Here is a 23064-nt window from a genome sequence, read left to right on the forward strand (position 1 = left end):
TAAAATAATTCCTTGAGCATATCTTTAAAAAAAACCCATCCAATCTTGATTTTAAAATTGCCAGTGATGAAGACTCTTCCACAACCCTTGAGAAATTATTCCAGTGGTTAATTACCCTCATTGTTAAAAAGTTACGCCGTATTTTCAGTCTGAATTTGTCTAGTTCCAACTTCCAGCTATGGATTGTGTTATACCTTTCTCTGCTAGATTGAAGAGCCCATTATTAAATATTTGTTCCCCGTGCAGGTACTTATGGATTCACCCTAAATCACCCTAAATTGACTGTGAGTTGTTTTGCCATCTATTGATATTTCTCTCTGATGGAAAAAACTTGTTTGGGGAGAAAGGAAGAGACGGAAGTAGAATTAAAGAGGAAAAAAGATGGGGATAAAAGCCTGGAGAGGATTCATCAGCAGGTGAAATCTACTTTTTCATCTTGCTGCAGAATATGCTTTACCCAAACTGCTTTCTTTGTAGGGGCTTTTCCCACCAGGCCAAGGAGCCACTATCGGTGTTGACTTTATGATTAAGACTGTGGAGATAAACGGTGAAAAAGTGAAGGTAGGAAACTACCGACTTGGTTTGTTGTGTTACTGTCTGGGTTTAGGTGAACCATGCAGTATTAACTTCTCTCTTTGTAATTTGTGATGGAAGCGGTCGTCGGGTGCTTGAAGATCCATGATGACATACGAGAGAGTGTACTTGTAGCCCTATTGCCTGAACTCCTGAGTCCTATTCCTGGCTCTGACTTGTTGAAATGTTGGACATATCATTTAAGTGCTGTGCCTCTGCTCGTCCGTGGGGATAATAATACTGTACCTTTAAAGAAGGGTGTTGCAAAGCTCAATCCATGTTTGCACAGTGCTTGCTAGGGTTTATGGAAGTGCAAAGAACTGCAGTATGTCAGTTCAACCTCCATTTACTGAACTCCTGTTAGCTCAGGTCTGGTATGCTCCCCTCCCCCTGCCCCAGCTGTGGTCACTGCAGTTCTGGTTCTGCAGAGCTGCTAAGATTGACTGGTGTAGATCTCCAGGCTTGTGGAGTTCTGCAGGGCCCTAGAAATACCTCCAATTTCTGATGAGCTGGCCAGCCTTGGAGAAAGAAACTGCGTGACTCTAGGGCAGTGGTTCTCAACCTATGGCCCATGGGCCACTTGTGGCCCAATCAGCGCACAGCTGCAGCTGTGTGACATCCTCAGGGTGATAGAGGTAGTATATATATTGTGTGGCTGCAGATCACATAACACAGAGAGCTGCATATGCGGCCCACAATGGTAAATAGGCTTTGAACCACTGCTGGAGTGTGACAAGGTGGCTGGGAAGTGTGATGATCCCTGCCTCCAGTCTTGTGAAGGTTTCAGGTGACCCCCTGAAATCTGACTAGAGTTCAGTTCCCTGCTATACTAGTACAAGCGCACATACAGAAATGAAAAAACAGTCGATTCTTCTTCGAGTGATTGCTCATGTCCATTCCACTACAGGTGTGTGCACGCCTCCGTGCTCGGCTACCGGAACTTTTTCACCCTTAGCAGATCCCATAGGGCCGGCTCTGCCGCCCTCTGGAGTCCCGCGCACATGCCGTGGTATATGATGCCCCCTAAAGCAGCACTCCTGGCACCTTCAGTTGCTGCTGATTTGGTGGGCAGAGCCATACCCCCCACCTTCGGCATGCCCAGAGGTTAGTGGCTACAATCCCGGGCTATCCCGAAAAGGTCCAGTAGCCCATCCGAGGCCCTTCCGTGGACGGGTCAGCCTTCTCTTTGGTTCGGATAGAGGCAAAGCTGCATGGTCTCAGGGACTCCTAGACCATGCTCTGTTCCCTGGGTCGCTACGCGCCACAGAATTCAGGTGTCAGGCAGGTCTCCAGGGATAGCAGCAGCAGAGGTGCCAGTCCCGGCCATCTCGCGATCTACGGGCAATGGGACAGAGTCAGGAGGTCTAGGAGACACCATCCGCCTTGACTGGCTCCTTAGGCCCTCAGTAAGGGTCCTCTTGGCAATAGGGCAATTGGAAAAGGCCCCTTCTGCTGGCGAACGCAAGGGCAGCGCCTTAGCCTATACTCTCCTTCAGGCTTGGGTGAGCCAGAAGGCCTTCTGACCACTGGGTCCTTGAGATAGTTCGGTGGGTTAGAGCCCCCGGTCGTCTCCTCCCCCCAGCCCCTCGACACCCCCACCTTCCTCCCTCTCAGTGGCAATTCCACATCCAAGAGGTTGAGGCGGCCTCAGCCAGGAGCAGCGGGAGAGGTCCTGCAAGTGATGGTGGAAGAGGTCCTACTTGAGGTACTTTCTCATCTCGTCCCCTCCCCCCATTCCAAAAAAGTGGGGATTTGAGGACGGTAGCAGACCTATGTCGTCTCACAAATACTGAACAAGGGGCTCAAGTCTCGCATGGTCCCCCCAGCTCCAGTAGTGGAAACAGGAGCCCGGTATGCCTCCCTGGATGTCAGGGACGCACATCCTCAAAGGTTCCTTCACTTCGTAGGGGTTGACTCCCTCTAACGCTTTACGGCTTACCCCGCGGCCTGTTATTTGGCCGACGGTGTTTACTGAAGGCCTGGCAGTGGCCGCTGCGCGCTTGATGGTGCATTATCCACCCAGGCAGGCTCAGATCCCAAGCCCAGAGCAGTGTGAGCTGGTCAAGTGTCTCTCAGGATGGGCCACATGTACAAATGCCCTATGACAACAGCCAAATGTTGCCGACAGCTGATAGGTCACAGGGTGGCCTGCACTTTTGGGGTGAGGATAGCTAGCCTGACACTTGGGCTGCTTCAGTCACGGCCCTGGGATACAGTCCGAGCAGGCAGCTCCGGCTCCAGGAAGCTATGATTCCCCTCTCCTCCCCTTCCCCGCCCCAAAAAAACCCAGCAGCAGCAAGCCCTAGTCTCCCGAGACTGGTGAACGACTCCTCGGGAGGTGTGAAGGGGCGTTCTGTTCAGGGAACAGGCTCTTTCAGTTACCCTGATAGCGGCCGCCTCGAGCAGAGGGTAAAGTGCCGTATCAACGCTCACCTCGGCTCACAAGGCATCTGGCCAAGGGAGGAGAGGCCTTGGCACATCCATGTAAAGAGCCGCGAAACGCGCGCAGGACTTGCGGAATGTCCCTCCGCTTTATCGAGGGCAGGGGGGTACAGGTGCTGCCAGACAGTGCAGCGACCATGTACTACATCGGCAGGTGGCAGGAGCCCATTCGTCAGCCTCATGAAGGGAACCTATTGGCCCTGAGGACCTGGCGGTGATCACCTCCCGGGGGTGAGGAACGGCGAGGCGGACCTCATCAAGGGGTCGCTCTTCCTCACCACGAGGGGTCGCTGTGCCCACTAAGGGCGTCTACGACTGTCTGGAGGAGGGTTTTCCCCAAAGGGAATCCGTCTGTATCGGACTGCAGCACGAGATGTCAGCAGTGCTGTTCTCTCCATGGTCAAGGGGCGGGGGCGATCGCTGATGCCATTTGTCTGTAGCAGTCAGAGACCTTCACATTCACTTTCCTGCCTTTCCCCTCCTGCATACATACAGTCCTGCTCAAAACGAGGAGGGACTAAACAGATGCCATCTCGATTGTTCCGGCTAGGCCATGCCAGCACGGGTTCAGCATGCTGCAGGACTTCTCCATTGCCTGCCTCAGGAGCCTCTGAGCCAGCACAATCCCAGCTCCAAGGATCCCGGTCACCTGTGGTGCCCAGACCTGGACCCTCGACACCTCAGGGAGTGATAGATCGGTGGCTGAGGGCGATGAGCGAGCCGCTTAGAACAAGCCCAGTGAGTATTGATGGGTAGCAGGAAGCCCTCCACGCAGGCCGTGTATCGGCTTAAGTGGAAGTGGTTGTTGCCTGCCGGGAGCAGTCCCGAGATACTCTGCCCAGCCTCTCGCCAGTATAGGCGATCCGGGAAATACTTGCCACAGCTAAAGCTCCAGGGACTGACGGTGGCCTCCCAGAAGGCCCACCTAGCAGCCATATTAGCCTTCCATCAGCTGCTGGAAGGGGGATTGCGGTCCTCCCGTTGGATGGCCTACCTGGGATCTCGACTGGTCCTTCCCGGTCCATGGACCCCCCCCTGAAACCCACAGCATCATGCCCTCTACTCTGGCCTTCCGGGAAGGTGACCTTCCTGGGAGTATTTACCTTGACAAGGAAGATCTCCAGGATCAGAGCTGTGACCTCAGATCTCCTCCCTCATACCATAGTCTATAAGATAAGGTTCAGTTGAGACCGCACCAGGCCTTCTGGCCTAAGGTGGTTGCCCAGTCTCATTGGACCAATCATATATTCTCCCCAGGTTTCCCCGAACCACAAGGTTCGTAGGAGAGAAGAAGGCAGCACTCGCTAAAACGTGAGTGAGGCCCTGGCTCCTACATCAGATGTATGAGGCCGTCCTGGAGAGTGACACAGCTCTTCCTTGCAGCATCCAACCGGATGAAAGGTTCACCAGTCTCCGCCTGGTGCAATTTCCTTGTGACTAATTTCCTGCATCGCGTTCGGCCACAAGCAGGTGAAGGTGCCGCTTCCAGACACCACAGCTCACCCAACAGAGCTCAAGCTCCATCTATAGCCTTCCTAGCGGAAGTGCTAGGGCAGGGTATCTGCAAAGCAGATGCCAGGCTGGCAGCACATACCTTCACGTCCCACCATGCCTTGTCCAAGGCGCAGGAAGGAGTGGGATTCACAAGAGCTGGGCTGAAGGCAGCTCACTGCTGACTCCAGCCCACCTCCCAGGTACTGCTTGTTAGTCACCTATAGTGGAATGGCCATGAGCAAGCACTCAAAGAAGAAAACAAGGTTACTTACCAGTAACTGATGTTCTTCGAGATGTGTTGATCATGTCCATTCTACAACCCACCCCTCGTCCCCGCTGCCAGAAAGAAGGGACTGAGGGGGCGTAGGGCCGGCAGCGCCTCATATACCGCGGCATGTGCACGGGGCTCCAGGGGGCGCTGGAGCCAGCCCTACGGGATCTGCTAAGGGGAAGAAAGTTCCGGTAGCCATGCACGGAGGGGTGCACGCACCTATAGTGGAATGGACATGAGCAACACACCTCGAAGAACAGCAGTTACTGGTAAGTAACCTTGTTTTTCTCCTCTCTCTCTTCTGTTATTCTAGTGGGTATTCAGCTGAGAGTGGTGCAAATTGGTGCAAAAGTGGTGTAATTTGCACAGTGGTGCAAATTACGAGCTGTGTGGATTAAACACACAAGGCAACGTTTTCAAATTTGGGTGCCTAAAGTCAGGTACCTAAATCTCTCTAGATGGTGAAAAGTGGCCTGATTTTCATCAGAAATGTTGAGAGCCTGCAGTTCCCATCGGGTTCTCAGCTCTTCTGAGAAAATCAGGCTACAGTTTGCCTAAATAGGGATTTAGGCACCTAATTATATAGACTTTTTAAAAAATTATGGTAGTGTCTAGAGACCCCAACCCCATTGTGCTAGGTGTTGTAAAACTTTGGAGTAAGAAACAGTCCCTGCTCCAAGAGCTTACTACTTCCTTTCTCCCACCCTTTGTCTGTAGAGATTTTTGTAAACTGGGAAAGGAATTACAAAAAGACTAAGTGACTTTGCCCAAGTTCACACAGTCCGTCTGTGGCAGAGCTGGGATTTGAGCCTGGATCTCTGAAGTCTGAAGCAGTGCATCAACCACAAGACCATCCATCCTTTCTTCGTGTGCACAGTTTGGCTTGATGTCCTGTCTGCTCTGTAGAGAGATTACAGTTCTCATGGCACTTTTTAGAAAGAGGAAAGGTGTTTACTCATGGCACCCCCTACTTGCCTGTCATGCAGAGGTGTGTTTTCATTGCTGCCCTCTACCGACAGGTGGCTGTAGGCCAGTGGTGGAGTGGGTGTGTATAGTTTGTAAAGGGATTTGTATCCTTCCTAGGGATGCTGTATAAATGTACATTCATCCTGATAGAGGTATTCAGAATTTCTGAGTTGGGCTGATAACGACTATTTGCTCATATAAGATGAAGGAAGGAAGAACAGAAATCCATAGGCGTGCCAATCAGAAAAATGAATAGGTGGTCTTGGGGGAGGGGCACTGGCAGCTCTTACTCCCACCGCTTGCAATTCTGTGTCAGTAAGCCCAGTGGTCACTGACCTTGGCTGCATTAGAAGGGAGGTAACCTTTAGGGCAAGATGACATATGGGGAGGAGTTGTTTCCAAACCTCACAGAGAAAGGGGCTTTCCTTCCACTTTAAATTTCCCAAGGACGATTCCAGGCCAAGATTTTCTAAAGTGGGAGTCTAATGTTAGACTCCGAATGCCATATTTAGACATCTGCTTGGAATGGAAATGCCGGCTGCTCAGCTCTCTTGAAAATCAGACAACTTATGGATTTAGGAGCCTAATTTTAGGCAACAAGTTTTGAAAATCTTGGGCTCATTCTTCTCTAACTTGGGAGTTTCCTGTATCCCTCTTCCAGCTGCTGGGAGGCAGGTGCCTTCTTTTTATACTTGAAAGTCACCCTGACGGTTGTCAGTCATGTGCCGGTGCACAGCTCTATCTTGTGGAGGTCCTTTAGTAAATACTAAAAGGCTGATGGTAGGATATAGCAAAATACGATCTGAGCACAGGCTTGAGAACCAGCATCTCCACAGTGCTAATTCTGGCTCTGGTGATTCCCTCATTCTGTGGCCTTGATCGAGTGACTATCCCTTTTTGTCTCCATTTTTCCATCCTTAAGTGGGGATAACACGTATGTACCTTAACAAGTGCGTGATCAGGATTAACTCAATGTTGTGCACCATGCTTTGAAGCTGGGGATGGAGCAGCAGGAGAGAAAGCAGTAAGTGCTAAGATTTTGCCAGCATTAGGAAATTTTGCACTCTGGGTACAGTTGACGCTGACATAATCCCTGTTTTATACCAGTTTGGTACACTGGTGCAAAAATCCCTACTGTAGACCAGCCCTAAGTAGTAGTATGCCACCATTGTACAATGTAGAAGATTTATAGGCAGAGAATCTATACAAAGCAAGGCACAGCCCAAAGGGAACACCCAGCCTACAATTAGATAGGGTTATATTGTATTTAGCAGTGCAACGGATGAAATTTGGGAATGAAGAATTCTCATGTTCATTCTTCATATGGTCCAGATCCAAAGATGCTAAGCCAAATTCTTCTCTCACACTGGTACAAATCAGGATCAACTACATTTAATTCAGTGGAGTTAAACCATTGTGAAACTGGAGTAAGTGAAAGGGAAAATAGGCCCTGCAGATTTAATTGCCAATCGCTCCTTGGGATCTGAAAATCAAGCTGGGTTCTTTCCTTCTCTTGCATCAGCACTGACAGTAAAAGATCCTGCAATCGGAACTTAGTTGGTTTTTCTTGATGTGTGAGACAGAATAGAATCCAACTTGTTCTCCCACAGCTGTATTTGCTCAACGGTGCTAAAAGGAGTAAATCCTTGTGTATAGCAAGAAAAGCAGGTGTGATTCAGACACACAAAATAGAGATCTAAAAATGACATGTCACTCACACAAGGGACTTCTCTGCAGACAAACCCATTGCAAAGCTCCCAAGTTGTGACTCCACCTGCTTTTTAGGATTATACCTCCTGCACCACTGTTAAGGACTAATATGGGAGAAGAGCACTATTTACAGAGTAGTTCTTCGTATTAAAACATAAATGCTAGACTGCTCGGGAAATTGTCTCTGCAGCTCTTAGGATTGCATACCAAATCTGTACAGACAGACTTGCTAATGTGAGATGTCTCTACAAGTCATCTCAGTCCGAAGAATAGCTTTGAAAGCTGAGGGAGAGACTGCAGTGTAAAAATCAAGAAAAGGAAAGTCTGATTCTCTTCATATACTTTTGTTTAATACAGCGTATGAAGCTTTCTGTGTGATACAGGGCTAGTTTTTTGGTCTGCATGCTCTTTTTTGACAAAATCAAAACCAAAAAACATTCAAGCCACACCCACTCTCTATAGAGGTGATAAATACCTAAAAGGTTACAAAAACAAATTAAAGATAAGTAATAGCAACTGAAAGGGTAATCAAACTTAATCCCAATCTTACAATCATTTAAGAATGTGCTTAACTTTACACACAGGGGTGGTCTCATTGAACTCAACGGAATTATTCAGCTAGATATGTGAGTGAGTGTTTGGAGATTGGGGCCTGGAGGATGTTTCCCCAAGAAATAACATCCAGATAACTTTGTGTTCTCATGTGTAAGTCAGGCAACATCCTTTGACTGCCCTGGGAAGACCATTAAATGTAGATGGTAAATTCACTTATTTTGGCAGAAAGCAGCTGAACAGTGATAAAAACAGACACATACATTTTGTCTGAAAGGAGATTTTAGCAGTGATCACAAATTCTAGGGCTTTTCTTCTGACTTAAATATAAATATCCAACCAGTGGGTTGAATGACAGCTAAATCCAAGCACAGGAGTTTTTGTCCTGTTGCTCCCCAAAGCAATTCCTCCTGTTTGATTGATAGAACATCGGCATATCAAAAAGCCATTTTCAGGTCAGAGATCATCCCTAGACTACCCTGCAGAAATGCGAAGTGTGTGTGTACACATCAGTAAACAATTATTATAGTAACAGAAACATCAAACCTGCTGATTTTAATGCAGTTTCAACCTGACACCTGACTCACCCCCCCCCCCCCAAGGAATTGTGCTTACAATTTTGCATCCCACTTTACGCAGTTCTTAGTACTTAGCCATCTAAACACCATGTGCCAATAGGCCAGACAGTGTGGTTTGAAGTCTGAGTGCTGGCAATTGGTACCACAATTAATTTTCTCTCCACAAAATCAGAGGCAGCTTTTCAAAGTCATACCCTAAGGTCTGGAATCATAATGGGCTAAGTTGGGGCTCTCATCTCCCAGAAGCTAATATAACACAGATTACCTCTAATGCTGTGATTGACACAATTTAACTTTCATCTTCCCCTTGAGCTAGAATCTTTTAAGTTTTGTTCACTCTGTTGTGGGCTGCTGAGTACAGAAACAATTCCCATTGACTTTAGCCTTTACAGCAAAGGACACCAAAATGTAGCTGGTCTTTCTGATCGGATTTCAACCATTCAGATGTTCAGATATGGTGATCGGCACTTTAAAAACCAAAACCTGAAAGAGGGAAGTGCCCTTTTGAGTTAAAATGCTGAAATTTGGGACGTTCCTTCATTATGAACCATTGACTACATTTAAACAAAGTTGTCTTTTATTATAGCGGATCAGAAGTTCATCAGTCTAACAACCTGCTAAAATGATACACATTTGTTTCCTGAGGCAGCCATATTAGGCATGAGACCAGTGATTTGGTGAAACTTTAAGGTCATCTGATGTCTCCAGATCTACTTATTAGAGTTTAGTCAAGAAATGTGTTGCAGGTGGTGGGCAAATGTGCTACAGAGACAGATGTTAACGGTGAGTTCCATGCAAAGGATGTTCGGTGATAGTATATTCCGTCTATACATCAGAAAACAGCCCACTGTGGGCCAGGGTGGCAAGCAACCAGTGCACAGCACCCTGCACAACAATGGCAGAAAAGAAATATGGCCATCAGCACTCTAGCATTACTTTTATAAAAAGTGACAGGAGAGCATCCTTATCTGTGCAGAGCAGACAGGACTTCCAGGTTTTTAGGTCTCTTCTCAGTAGAATAGACTATAATCATGATATCTATAGGGCCTGCAATGTATCGTTCTTCGGAAACTATGTGGCCTTGCTAACAGAAGCTTCCTAAATTTCTGCTAAATCCTAGGAAATTCCTTGTGGTTCTGGATGCGTCTGTCTTTTAGCATGTACTTGTTTGTTTTTTGAGCTCCTTCTTGCCTATGGCCTTTTGCTGTAGAGCTACTCTTAAGAATACAGAATCTTAAAAGTCTCGTATATAGTGGAGCGGTAACTTACCCCGAACTTCAGACTGGTTTGAACACCGATGCAGCTGTAGGCTACAGTGATTGGTATGGTTTTGATTAGACTGGCATTTCAGCAGATTTACCAAACCTCTGTGAAAATGGTTCTGTCATCTGAGCCGTGTTTATGTACCTTTTCCCCAGTTTCATACCAGACTAGCTGAACCACTGTTCCAATTCTAACCAATGTTAGACCATTTTGAAATTGTTGGTAAATTTCCCGTGTAAACATGGCTGCAGTGTGTCCTTTTTGGTCATGTCCCAAATAAGGACTCCTCTGTTTTAGTGTGGCTGGAAGTCACTTGTATCTTGCAACTAATCTGAAAGGCCCTTTACCAGCTAGCATGATTTTAGGACCCAATCCTGCAGCGGTCCCTGTGTAGGCAGCCCCCTGGTCTGACACAGAGCTCCCTACTGGATCAGAGCCAATGTTATTTTAAATGCCTCCCTTCCCCCAAGATGATGGTGTGAATGATAGTACTTTAGACTGTATATTGCCTTTCAAGATCTCAAAGAGCTTTACACACATCAGTTAAGCCTCACAACCCCTTGATGTAGGTAAGTGGGTATATACTCCCCCTTATAGTTCCAGACTGGGAGCAGAGACAGAGAGCAGTGAAGTGACCTGTGCAAGGCTATGCAGACCAAGCAACTTGAGATGCTTGGGTGAAAATTCATACACAAGTCCAAACTATTTATTCTTTCTTATGGTTTCTATCCTCAGCCTCCTCTCTCGCACTCTTCATTTGAAATTTGATCACTTTGTTTGCAGCTGGGGGAGATGTTTGTTTTTCAGCAGTTGTCAATGCCCTCAGTGCAGGGGGCATTTGTTTTCTGCCAGTAATGCCAGCATTAGAATTCCAAGCCAGCATAGCTTACTTCTTCCACTGCTGACTGAAATGCTAAAAGTCACACGAAAGTTTCCAGACCTGCTGCTTCCAAGGGAAATCAGCTGGAATGCCAGGCGACTTAGAGCTTTGAATTTAAATCTTTAAATGCAGGAACAGAAACAAAAATTGTGGAGGGGTGGGGGAAGAGAGGGGCAGCCAAATGGAATAAAAGCTACCTGATTTCCCAGGATTGCCAGGGATTCCCAGGATTTCCCTGAAAGCATTTAGGTGCTGCACTGTTGCTAAGTAAAGGATGGTTTAATGCTTTTTAAAAAAAAAAAAATTTTATCCTCCTCTTTCTCCCCCTCCCTGTTGTGCCAAAAGCTGCAGATCTGGGACACGGCAGGGCAGGAGAGATTCCGGTCCATTACGCAGAGTTACTATCGCAGCGCTAATGCATTAATACTGACCTACGACATAACCTGTGAAGAATCCTTCCGATGCCTTCCTGAATGGCTGAGAGAAATAGAACAGTATGCCAGCAATAAGGTCATAACCGTGCTAGTGGGTAAGTGAGGACTGTGCTTAGAAGAGCTCATTTCGCCAGGAGAGAATAATCAGCCGTGTCCATTTGGAGTATGATTAGAGTCAATGGCAGACAAAGGCATTAACAGGGGAAAATGCTGCATTTATTTTATCTCATGGTGCCAGGATCTCATCCTGATATGCTGGACTCGGCACCATTTGATGCCAGTAGATTCTAGAGATAAAGGTACAGAACCTTACTGTAAAGTCAGTCACCTGGGTGAAATTGCCAAGACAGCTTCTGCATCTGAATGACTCCTCCAATACATAAAGCCAATGCACTAATAATACATTCAGAATAGCCACTGCCGCTTCTCAAAGTGTAGGCCATTTCAAGCCATATACGTTTATTCAGAATGCAGGTGTATTTAGGTATAAAACCTAAACAAACTCAGAATCATTTAATGATTTCTTCACTTTCCCTTCCACTTCATGAATTATGCATTTGGTTATGTAGCTCCATGGCTTTGACTGCAGCTGCAGTTTAGAAAGAATAACTGAAGCTTTTCACTTCTAGGTTCCCAGTTCAAATCTAGACCAGGCTGATAGTGGCTGAAAGTTATTACGCTCTGATGGCTGTTCGATGGCCTCAATCTTGTTGCAGTGGGCAGGTGTCTGCAACACAAAAAACACCATCCCAATTAGCATCCTCAGCAGAGAGGCCAAGGACTTAGTGGGCATATAGAGTCTGGAGTGTCTTTCTCTTCTCCCTCATTAATCAGGCACAGTGGCAGGGCAGTAGAGAAAAGCATGTGCTGCTGTCGGTAGCATCCCTGTCTTGTGAATAAACAAAAGGCTTCTGGCTCTGGGGCTGTCAGTCTGCACCTTTCACCAGTACTGAATCAAAATTTCACGTGGATTGTTAGAATACTTAAAAACATCTACATTAATAAAATGCCAGAGTATTGAGTGGCGTGTCTTTGCTTGAGGTGAAGCTAATCCAGCTGTCAGCCCCCAGTTTGCTAGCAGAAGAGTGCGCAAAGATATACACAATGATGAGGCCCATTAACATTCAGCATAGCTGCACTTGGTTTTCAGACTCCAGTCGTCAAAACATCACTTTTCAGGGACTTGGTCCAGGGACTAGGTCCAAGCATTTGCAAAGAACGATGGACATGTACTTTGGGGAAAGGGTTAGTCAGCTGGTTGGTTGAATGATTATTCAACAGCAAGATTTCTCTGTCTTTTAAATTGCTTAACATTTAAAGACTAGGTAGTACAATTCTACAGAATAATCTGGTGTATTTAGTCTTTATTTGGATTTAAAAATAATTAAAAAGACTTACCCCAGACTCTAGGTGCCCTAATACACACTAACAATGCAATCTAAAATGCAGGGAGGTTCCATGATAAGAAACCATTCACACTGTAGATTAAAGGTACAGTATATTTTATAATCTGTTTATAAAAGATTAATAAACAATTAATAATGTGCTAATGAATTGCTAGAATCCAGTCGGTTGCTTATAACCATCTGTAGCACCTTCTACTGACGTGCTAATAACCATCTATAACTTGGTAAGATGCTTATATACTCTAGGAATCACTTATTAGCCATTTATAAATGTGCACTTCATATAAAGTATGTCCATAAAACCATGTCACTGTAAAGGAGAGGTTGTAGGGTGGAAATGATGGCAGTGGCCGGGGTCACTAGTGAAACAGTATATCCTCTACTCAGCTCCCACCCCTTCCCAAACCAACTACAATGAATATCAGGTTAATCCTTAGTTGGTTTATTTTGTACACACATGTTGAGCTGCTCTGCCATAAGCTAAAAATGAAATCTCCAAAGGGGGGTGGGGTGGGGATTCTCACCCGGACTAGATCTATCAGCTTTCCAGCACCATCAATCCCCATGTTCAGGAACCATGTATGAACAAAAATATATCATTCAACTGGAGAGCAGCATTTGTTTTAAACCTCAGAATTACATGAGCAAATGTTGCATTTGGCATCCCCAGATGACATTTTTGAGTTCTCTTTGGAGCAAGAACCCGTGATTGTTCAATAGATATTAAAAGGGAAATCCTTTCATGTCAGTTGATATTAAACAGGTAGGTGCATTAGCACTAAATTAATGCTGAGTGGCTTGTGTGTTCATGGGGAAAATTCCATTAAGTGAGCTGCTATTAAAAAGGCTTGATTGTCTATCAGAGAAGCCACTTTTGGGGGGGACAGGAGAGTGAGCACTGAGTACTGTAGCTTTATAAGACCAATAACTTGTTTAAAATAACCTAATGGAAGACATGGTGACAAACCCATCCTTTCTTCCCGATCAATTTCTGTTGGTTTTGTCTTACAAGTTAAATTAATTCTCTTTCTAAAATATTTTATTGATGCAGGTAATAAGATTGATTTAGCCGAGAAAAGAGAAGTCTCCCAACAAAGAGCTGAAGAATTTTCAGAGGCCCAAAACATGTACTATCTGGAAACCTCTGCTAAAGAATCAGATAATGTGGAAAAACTCTTTCTGGACTTAGCTTGCCGGTTGATCAGTGAGGCAAGACAGAACACGCTTGTGAACAATGTGGCATCCCCATTACCAGGAGAGGGGAAAAGTATCAGCTATTTGACTTGCTGCAATTTCAATTAAGACCTGGCCCAAGTGGGCCAAGAGATTTTTTTGCTGAGATTTATCTCAGTGAAGGCAATTCCTGCCACTTTGACCTATCTGACTCGCACCTAAATCAGGTTCCTGATCTTAAAGCATGGCAGGCTGGCCACTCCACCTGCAGGTCAACATAGCAGAATATAGTATGGTTAATCTTTTTTTGCAGTCTCTGGAGTTGGTTAGGAAAAATGTTTGCACAAAGTGCTCAATAAAATATAGAGCACGGTTTGCTGCATCACTTTCTGTTGGAGGCTAGAACGGCTTCCCTTGATGATACTGAAGAATGCGGGATCTCTTTTGCAGCTCACGTTTGGTCCTTTTTTAAGAGATGAACTTTAAGTCTGGGGCTACACTGGCATTCTTCCAGGCTGCCAGCCAAATGAATGCTTAGGATGTGTATATAGTGTGTGCCCAGAGCATCCTGATGCAGGACTCCATTGTGTGTTTTGAAATAGTATTATATTTCTCATCCGCAGGCACTTTCATGAACTTGGATTTAAAAACATGTATCAATATTTCCAAACCAACAACAATTTGGAAAAAGATATGGATACCGGCTCAGTCACTTCTTTTGGTGCTAGCAGTTCAGCTGAATATTTCATAGACCAAACATAGTTTTATTACATTACTGTTCCCTGAACGTGTAATTTAGAGTAATTAGTGATAGTACACTAATAAGCACTGTCCATAAGATATCATTACCTCTTTTTCTCAGCCTGAACATAGTGGGTAAGGATTGTGCTTCTTTGATGTCAATTGTGGGCTGAAAAGACTTTTCCTTGAGTAAAAATAGCTCTGTAAACAGTAATTTCCTAATATAATGAACTAGTTTTGAGAATACTTATTGAGGGAGTTAAAAACAGATCAGATCTGACCAAAATACTGTGCTTGCATTGATCATGTATGAAGCTCAGAAGCAGAGCACAGTTTTAGACGGCAGTCCAATGTGTTTGAGTAATGGAAGCTTGTAGTTACAGGTCTTGCTTGAGAAGCAGGCATACAATTTTGTATGGGTTTTTTTTTTTTTTAAGCTTAAGTGAAAATGACGCCAAGTGTTATGAATCATTTTGTGTCTTACTCATACAGTGATCATCTTATGAAACTGTACCTTGGAGAAGCAATTCAAGGTATCAGTTTGGCATTGACTCTGTATTATAGTAGTTTTTCGATCCATGACCATAGATTCATTTAATTTTCTTGTTGCTTTGTACTCTTAAGTCTCAGACTCCAATGTATGTATAATTATTTGCTTAGGCAATTTCTTTATATAAACCTCTAATATGGAAGCACTATGGTATTTGTTATATTACACCTCTAGTGCCATGTTCTAATAATACATTGGACTTTACACATTGTTGTTAAAGCAAAATTGGAAAAGAGCTTGGACACGTACACGGCAAATCTTTCTTTAACCTGTGCTATCATTTTTATTGACCTGAATGAGGCTAAAACTCTTGGTAAACTTTGTGGCTGTGATACATTGTAACTTAGCATTAATTAGCTCGATATCATGTATTATTTGCTGAAGATATTGACTGGCCTTTTGTATTAACACGGAAAAAGCTGCCAATAAGTAAATCTTGAAAATAAAAATGGCCTTTTAAAATGCTTTGTCACATTTTCCTAAACAGATTTTGGGCTCCAACATATTTTGCCTTTGATCTTTAATGAGAAGTGTGTGTTGTGGATCAAGAGTATAATGTAGCAGCTTTGTAATGCATATTTTCCTGCTATAGCATGTCATTTTTTCTCCTTACAGCGTAATCAACGGGAAACTTTGTTTGAATCGGCTGTTTCTCTTGTGCTAGGTAATATGGTGAAGCCTGCACTAAGGAGCATTTCCAGGAGGGAGGATTCCTTTCTTAACTGACTTCCTTTAAAATACCCCGAAATTTCCAATATAATTTTGTTTGACCTCTTAAGGACCATTCAGCTCCTACATAGCTGATTTTGCAGGTCCCTTTGGTGTTGCTGTACATGCCCTGTGGGATAATCTCTCATCTTACTAAAATATCATAGTTGGCTTTTTTTTTAAATTCTTTGGGTCCTGGATTTTTCCACATAGTATATCATCTGATAGGGTAGGGGTACTCAATAAAGTTGCCTTGAGGAGTAATGAAGGGATACACGTGCCACATTGCTTGTTTTTCATGTCTTTTAGTCCAAGGATGAAATGCTAAGTATTTTCCTCAAACCTCTCTTTCACCCTGCACTGTCGTAACCAGTGCATGGCTAGACCAGTCTGTATTGTATGATGTTGAGGAGAGAGGAGATTTTTATTTTTATGCACTGAACACATTCTGACAAACTAAACCCCACGGTCACTTCTGGAGAGAAGCATTCACTGTACCTGTACAGGTTTGTGTTTTTTTTTAATTACAAATTTTAACCAAAGTTTTCACCACGACATTGTGCAATATCAGAGCCTGTTGACTGAGGAGCTGAGAAGAAATTAGTTAGCCTTTCTTTGGATGCCCTTAACAGTATGCTCATCTCTAAGTGGCCAAAATCAAGGATAATAAGCTTCTACTATTTAAGAAACATATGTTTAAAGTGAGTTAAGAACTTCTGTTTTCTAAGCCATCTGAAGTTCTGGAGTGTAGCGGAGTTAGGCTTTAGAGAATATCTAGGATTCTGTTTCTGTTACAGGCCTGGTTTATAGATCCAACTGGCAAAATCCTTAGAGGGGAAGATGTTCATCTTCCTGGCTGCAAAATACAGTACTGCAAAATAGGAAATGCTACGATTAATGGAAACAGGTCGCCAAAAATGAGGTGGTAGATGACAGACACCCTCACTCCCTTGTGTAGGCTGCACCCTTCTCTGAAAGTAAGTTGCTGGTGGTTAGAGACTCCATACCGTCAGCATGTAGCATTCAAGGAGTTTTGTTTGTTCTTGACCCATACATTCTTGAAATGATTGCATGTCTGTGGCATTGTGGCTCTCCAGAGAAAGAGGCATGGCATCCTTGGGGAAAAGGAGGAACACTCTTTTCCTTCTCTATGCCACCTGCAGTGTAACTGTCCAAAGTAGGAGCTGGTTAGAAAACCAGTTAATTTTTTCCCAATATTAAGAAATGCTGACCAGCTGCAATCTGAAGTCAGTTTAGAGACATTAGACCTCTATTAATTCTCTAGAACCATTTGCTCCTATCCTCGAACGCCAAAGGGACTGATACCTGAGCCACATCTGTTAAATTATGGGCTGAACCTCAAACCTCAGTGCTTTCTCGACTGTGACCCCTTGCACTGATGTTGGTCCTTGATATGCTGGTGCTGGAGGGCCATGTAACTGGCTCCTCTGGAGTCATCCAAAGGGGTGCTTGTAAGTACAGGCTAAACAATTGTGTGAACTGCACCCAAATAAGACTGGCGTTAAAACCTACAATAATCACATCACTAAAAAAAAATACTAGGGAGACTCTATTAAAATAAGACCGAATTAAATGCAAAGACAGAACCACAGCAGATAAACAAGAGACTCTTCTTCGAATGCTGGTGCAAATGGCTGCTGCTTTTTACTGAGAGAAGGGCGCTGATGGCTATAGGAAGGTATATAGCAAAAATTTTCCAGCCCTGTCCACAGAACTGCACACTAAGCACCTAATGACGTAGCTTGGAAGGTTCTTAACTGAGCTATAAATCACTTCCCATGTGGCACTGGTTCAAGGATCCCTAAGAATACTTTATACAGTGCTTAATTCATAGAGAGGTGCTGGGCTCAAACAGCCCACATCACATGGAAGATGCCATTTTCCAGAGCACGCTGCTCTGCCCCTGGCAGCATGGCCTCACGTGCACAATGCATGGAGGACACCATAAGAGAAGAGGCGCTGGGGCCATGCCCCAGCATGAAAAAAGCTGCCGGGGGTGAGCTCTGGCAAGCGCAGGCACAAATTAAGCTCTGACTTTACAGAAAGAAATGTGCCACCCGGCGCAGTATGAGTGAAGGGATGAGTACTATTCATCCCTGCTGAGTGGCATGCCAAGTGAATTTTAAAATGCTTCTAACATCAGCCCGAGAGTTTGAACAGCTATAAGTCCTCCTGTTTGAACGTGTCGACTCAGTCAAATAGCAGGTGATGCTAATTCTGTTTTCTTGAATAATCAACTTGAAGTTTCTCAAGGCTGAACTTCTTCTTTTCCAGTGATGATTTTTCTTGATTTACAATTTTGCCTTCCAGCTGCCTATCTCTTGTCAAGTATCAGGGTTTTGTTTTTTTTAATATTAGCAAAGCTTCTCTATATAAGTACTCAATATTTAGACCTTTATAACATCTCAATGAATGGAGCAAATGTTGCATCTTCAGCAGTTTGAGGTAACAAACCCCAAATTCTTCCTCCTGTAATCCATTCTGGCCCTGAACTCTTTTAAAGTTCGACGTGCGAGAAGGCTGTATATTTTGTCTGTTAGAAGTTGAATGTCAACAATGTTGCTGTGTTAAATGCTTCTACAAAGCGAATAAACCAAGATAGTGGTTTGCAGGTCGCTTTCCAGCTAGCAAAGTGCTGGATGAGTGTCTGGTAATTTATAGTTTAGTAAGCAGTATTTTGTTGTAATAACTCTCTGCAGATTTATTTATATATTTATATGTCTGGCTTTAGCCATTTATAACCCACTCAACCATCCTTTCTGGAATGCTCCGCTTCTAGCGGAGCTGCTAACAACAGCCTTAATATTGTGCCAGGTTTGTTGGGGGAATGGAAAAATAAGGATAGGTAAATTAAACAATCAATCAATCACAGGGCCTATTCCTTAAAACTCTAATGCAATGAGTAGCTCTAAGGAGAATCCAATGTGATCTGTGAACAAATGCTGTATTTATAGCAAGACTTGCACAAAGAGAGTGGCTAAGACATCTGACTGGGAGTCAGGGGATCTAAAACGATTATGGTAGTGCTTAAGGACCAACCAAGAATGGGTCCCCAGACTGCCAAGCGCTGTACAAACACAGTAGTAGATGATCCTTGCTCCAAAGAGCTTTCAATCAAAATAGACAGAGAGGATGGAGGAAGGGACATAGCACACAAGCAGAGCAATGATTTGATGGCAGCAAATGGAATGATAGTCCCACAATTTAATTTTTTTGTTTCATTTTGGTGGGGTTTTTTAAGGGAAAAGGAAAGGAAAGGAAGGGAGTAGTGATGAAGGGGACAGGGCACCTGTGCCACTGAGTATCTGAGTGTCCTTGGGCAACTCAGTTTCCCTGTGCCTCAGGTCCCCATCCCTTAAACTGGGGTAAGACTTTTGTTCTCCAATCCTGCGTGTTGCCTGTTTAGATTGCAAGCTGTTTGAAGCGGCACAGTCTCATACTATTCGTTTGTACAGCTCCCGTCACGACAGGGCTCTGGTCTCTGTGGGTTGTCTCTCAGTGCTACTGTAATGTCATTAATAAAGATGTATATCCTAGTGTGGATTAGGGCAGTTCAAGAGACTCCTTCCTTTCCGGAGACTAACAGGATCAAAGGGTATGATGGGAAATGCAAAATTTATGAAAATTTAAAAAGAGCTGGGCATTGATGGCTTTTCCTGTTCTAAATTGAACTACAGATAAGTCACTTGAAGACACTCTAATATATATGCTTGTGAGGAGTGCTAAATGGCTGTGATAATTACCCAATTAAAATCCTGGGTGGTGAATTATCATCAGATCTGATACTTTGTTCTATGCTATAGAACACCTGAAATGACACTCTCCTTAAAATCCTTGGGCTGCCTGTGCTATTCATTGCTGTGAAAATAGCTTTTGCTGTGCCAGTTGCAATTGGCTCCTGCAAGTCTAGGTTCAGTGGCTAATAGCTATTGAATTTCTTTGGCATCGGTAAAAACGGCTGCAGGCTGATATCCTGGCTGCAGGCAGTGGTTTGAAAAGAGAGAGAGAAAAGATGGTAATGTAGAAATGGGGTGTGTGTGTCTGTGTCCCGGGTGGGACAACGGTCCTTCCAGCCATTCGGTTGATGAGGCTGACAGTTAGTCATAACGACTGGTTTGTGTATGGTTCACAGAAGTCACTTTATCCCTAAGGACAGATGCTTGTTCAACTTCTTTTCATGCTGAATGAAGAGAGCAAGTGGAAACGTTGGACGTGGTATGGCATGCTGAGTATTCTGGATCTCTTTGTCACTGGGGAAGAAGACTGCAATAGAGTGGAGCTGAAAAGGCAAAGTGGCAACTTGGCTCTCTTCCTTTGGAAGGACCCTAGTCCTCAGTGCTCAGCTCAGTTCTCTTCGAAGACGAATCCTGTCTCTGACTTCTGATTGCTCTGTCCTTCTATGTGATGGCTTGAATTTGACTTTTGAATGTTTTGCATGTATTGGCTTTATTGTGACAGTATGAATCTGGCTGGTTTACCCACTATCCGTCACAGACAGATATAAGACCTAGTAGACCATCTAATGTCTCCACGAAGCAGCACAGGGTTGTTCCCTACAATATAAAAGAGAACCTTGCTAATTCATGTCAGATGACTGGGAAAGTGTCACAGATCTCCCCTTCTCATGGTGCCCTCTGGTGGCAGGTAGGCCAGCAACAGCAGGGTCATGCCTCAGTTCCCTGAATGCCCGTACTTCTTCAGAAACAACTCTGTGACCTTGTTTAGTCTAACATTGCCCCTTTTTGAGGTGATTCTTTATGTAACATGGACAAATCACCCATCTTGTCCAAATTTCTATCCAGCCTATGAACCTCGGGCTTTTCTAGGACTTAGTCTTTACAAATCCCTCACCAACTGTCTCCTGGCCCAGGCACCCAGGAGTCTGGCTTCCTCACCAGCTTCATAAGCTCCTCTGGCTTTACAAACTTCTCAGGCCCCTCTCAGGCTTCTCTTGCTTTTCAGGCTTAGCCTGAGCCTCCATAGAAGCTGCAATGTCCAACCCCTATTTGAGCCCTGCTAGCAGAAGCCTGTCTATCCCAGCTAGGAGCTCGCTCATCTGGAATATTTTTCACTTTAAGTGAGTTAAATGTTCCAAGAGATCAGAGCTGCAGACCAAAAGCCCACCTCTCTTATGTGGCATTTGGAAGCACAGACTTCCCTTTGCAAATACTGCCTTTTCTTTGTTTTTCTCTGCACTTGCTTTAATGACAAATTATGGAAATAAAAAATCTGTTCATACCACAGATGTGACTGAAAACCAATCAGTCAATTAGTTCCAAAGAATCCCTCTTCTAGCCAGGTTAGGAAATAAACTTGTGCTCTGTTAATGCAGTAGTTAATGAAATGAGGCTCCGAATCCATGGTTTAATGTTATTTGATGCATTCTTTATTGCTGATGAACCAAATCTAATAACATATATCAACAGGCTTTTCCCTTCATTTTCCACTTCTGCATGTCTTACAGCAAAAATAACATGGATTTGAAAGAGTATTTGCAGTAAGGCCGTGTCTATGCTGAGCATCTTCCAAAATTCTAGCACTGGTGTAAGGTTACACGATCTGGTGCCAAAAATTCCTGCATCTGGTCTACATCAGCAATCGCTGGTATTGTTGCCAGTGCCAGTGGAGCTGAACCAGTGCTAGGCCAATGGTGGGAGAACTCCTGAAAGTGTCTGACCTGCTCAAGGCCTTATGTTAGAGGCACCAATCAAGGATTAGGTCCCCAATGTGTTAGGTGTTGCATGGACATATAGTAAAGACTCCCTGCCCCGAAGAACTCAGTCTTGTACAGCACCTTTCAGCAGAGAATCTCAGTGCTTTACAAACATTAATTATTCCTTGCAACACCTGCTGCTCCTCCCTGGGGGGGGCCTAAGCAATGTGAAGTAGGTTGGTTTTATTGTGATCATCTACAGATGGAGAAATTGGAGCACAGTAGAGAGCAAAAAAGCAAACTGGTGATTGAGATGGAAATAAGCAGAACCTCCTGGGCAGGTGTGTTCCAGCAGGTGTATACAGTAAGGAGTTATGCTTTTTATTTTTATTGGACCAACAGAATCTACACAAGCTTTCAAGGGTTTATTTTGCACAGTGGGCTAAATCATTAATATGTAATAGTCTCCGTAAACCTCTCAATTCAATGAGATTTAAAAACGGGGAGTTGGAATTTGTTACATTACTTCGGCAGTGTTAAGAATGTTTAAAGTCCAATGAGATACTGTGGCCATAGATTTAATAAATAAATAAATAAATGAAAGAAAATTTGGCTTCCACACCAGGACAGCCTTAAAGGGGATATATGGGTGTTTTTTTTGGTTTTTTTTTTTGGCATTTCAGTAGAATGACAGCTGTGCATATTGTTTGTTGAAGGGGGAACCCTTTGACTCATGCATCACCAATGGCTCTGCACTTACAGAATATGTGACAGAGATTCCTTATAACTGGCCTTCTTAGCAAACAGACATTAAGACTTCATTTTTCTTCAATGTTTTGGGGCAGAAAAAAGGCCATCTAATAAGGTCAGCCAGAAGGCATGGATCTTGTTAATATTCATTTTAAACCATAGGCATATCTCTGACCACTAAACCAGAAATATTTTAATGCATGCCATGGATTTTTAGCACAATGAGCTGCATTACAGATGTTTCCATTTCATTTTCCACAGTTGTTGACAAAGAAAATCTCTTTCAACTTGAGCAGCTGCAATCATTCCCATCAATCTGCACAAACACCCCTTCTATTTCTTTTCATTTCTGGTTCAGTGTTATTTTGCTTCACAGATCAAAATGTGTGTGGTCTGCGAAACTGTAGAGGTTTTCCTACTTCATTTAATTAGGAAAAGCTCATGCTGTTAATAGCTGAATTCATTAATATTTTGAGTCTGATTGTTTCTCTTTGTAATACTGCCTAACCACCATGTTGTTTGTACTTTAAATGTTGCAAGTTTAGATTTTAGTGGTCTATAGCTCTCGCATAAGCTTATTTCTTCTGAAGCATTAACAGTCTTTAAAAAACCTTTTTTATAGTAAAGTAAGATCATAGGGGTTTTTAAAGAAAAAGAACCAAAAAATCATCAGTTCTGATCAATATTAAATCAAAATAGAAGTAGATAATTTTTAAGCATGTACCAAGTACCATCAGCCTGTTAAAAGTAAATAGCAGCATTTTGCTCACAACGTCTGTGCCAATAATGTTGAAGGAATTTCCCAGGTGGAAATATTTTTATTTAATCTAAATGGCTCTGTAAATAACTGCTGTGGCATCTGGTTTTTTCCATTCATCGTGGGCTTAGCACAATATACA

At 43.9% G+C, this 23064-nt stretch overlaps 1 protein-coding gene across 6 annotated transcripts in view; it reads left to right on the forward strand.

Moving 5' to 3' along the window:
- RAB30 (RAB30, member RAS oncogene family) overlaps nt 1-15495 on the forward strand; it is a 60820-nt gene extending 45325 nt beyond the window's left edge. For 5 of the 6 annotated variants that reach the window (XM_067568999.1, XM_067569010.1, XM_067569005.1 and 2 more), the window contains exons 3-5: nt 478-561; nt 11075-11258; nt 13621-15495. In XM_067568999.1, coding sequence (XP_067425100.1) covers nt 478-561; nt 11075-11258; nt 13621-13871 — 519 coding nt within the window. In that variant the 3' untranslated portion in view covers nt 13872-15495. Of the gene's footprint in view, nt 1-246; nt 417-477; nt 562-11074; nt 11259-13620 lie in introns of all 6 variants that reach the window. The other variant, XM_067569027.1, reaches the window with a different exon arrangement.
- The last annotated feature ends 7569 nt before the right edge of the window (nt 15496-23064 follow it).

The sequence above is a fragment of the Emydura macquarii genome, unplaced genomic scaffold, assembly GCF_026122565.2.
Source record: "Emydura macquarii macquarii isolate MOO-44397 ecotype Brisbane River unplaced genomic scaffold, CSIRO-AGI_Emac_v2 contig_318, whole genome shotgun sequence".
NCBI lineage: Eukaryota > Metazoa > Chordata > Testudines > Chelidae > Emydura > Emydura macquarii.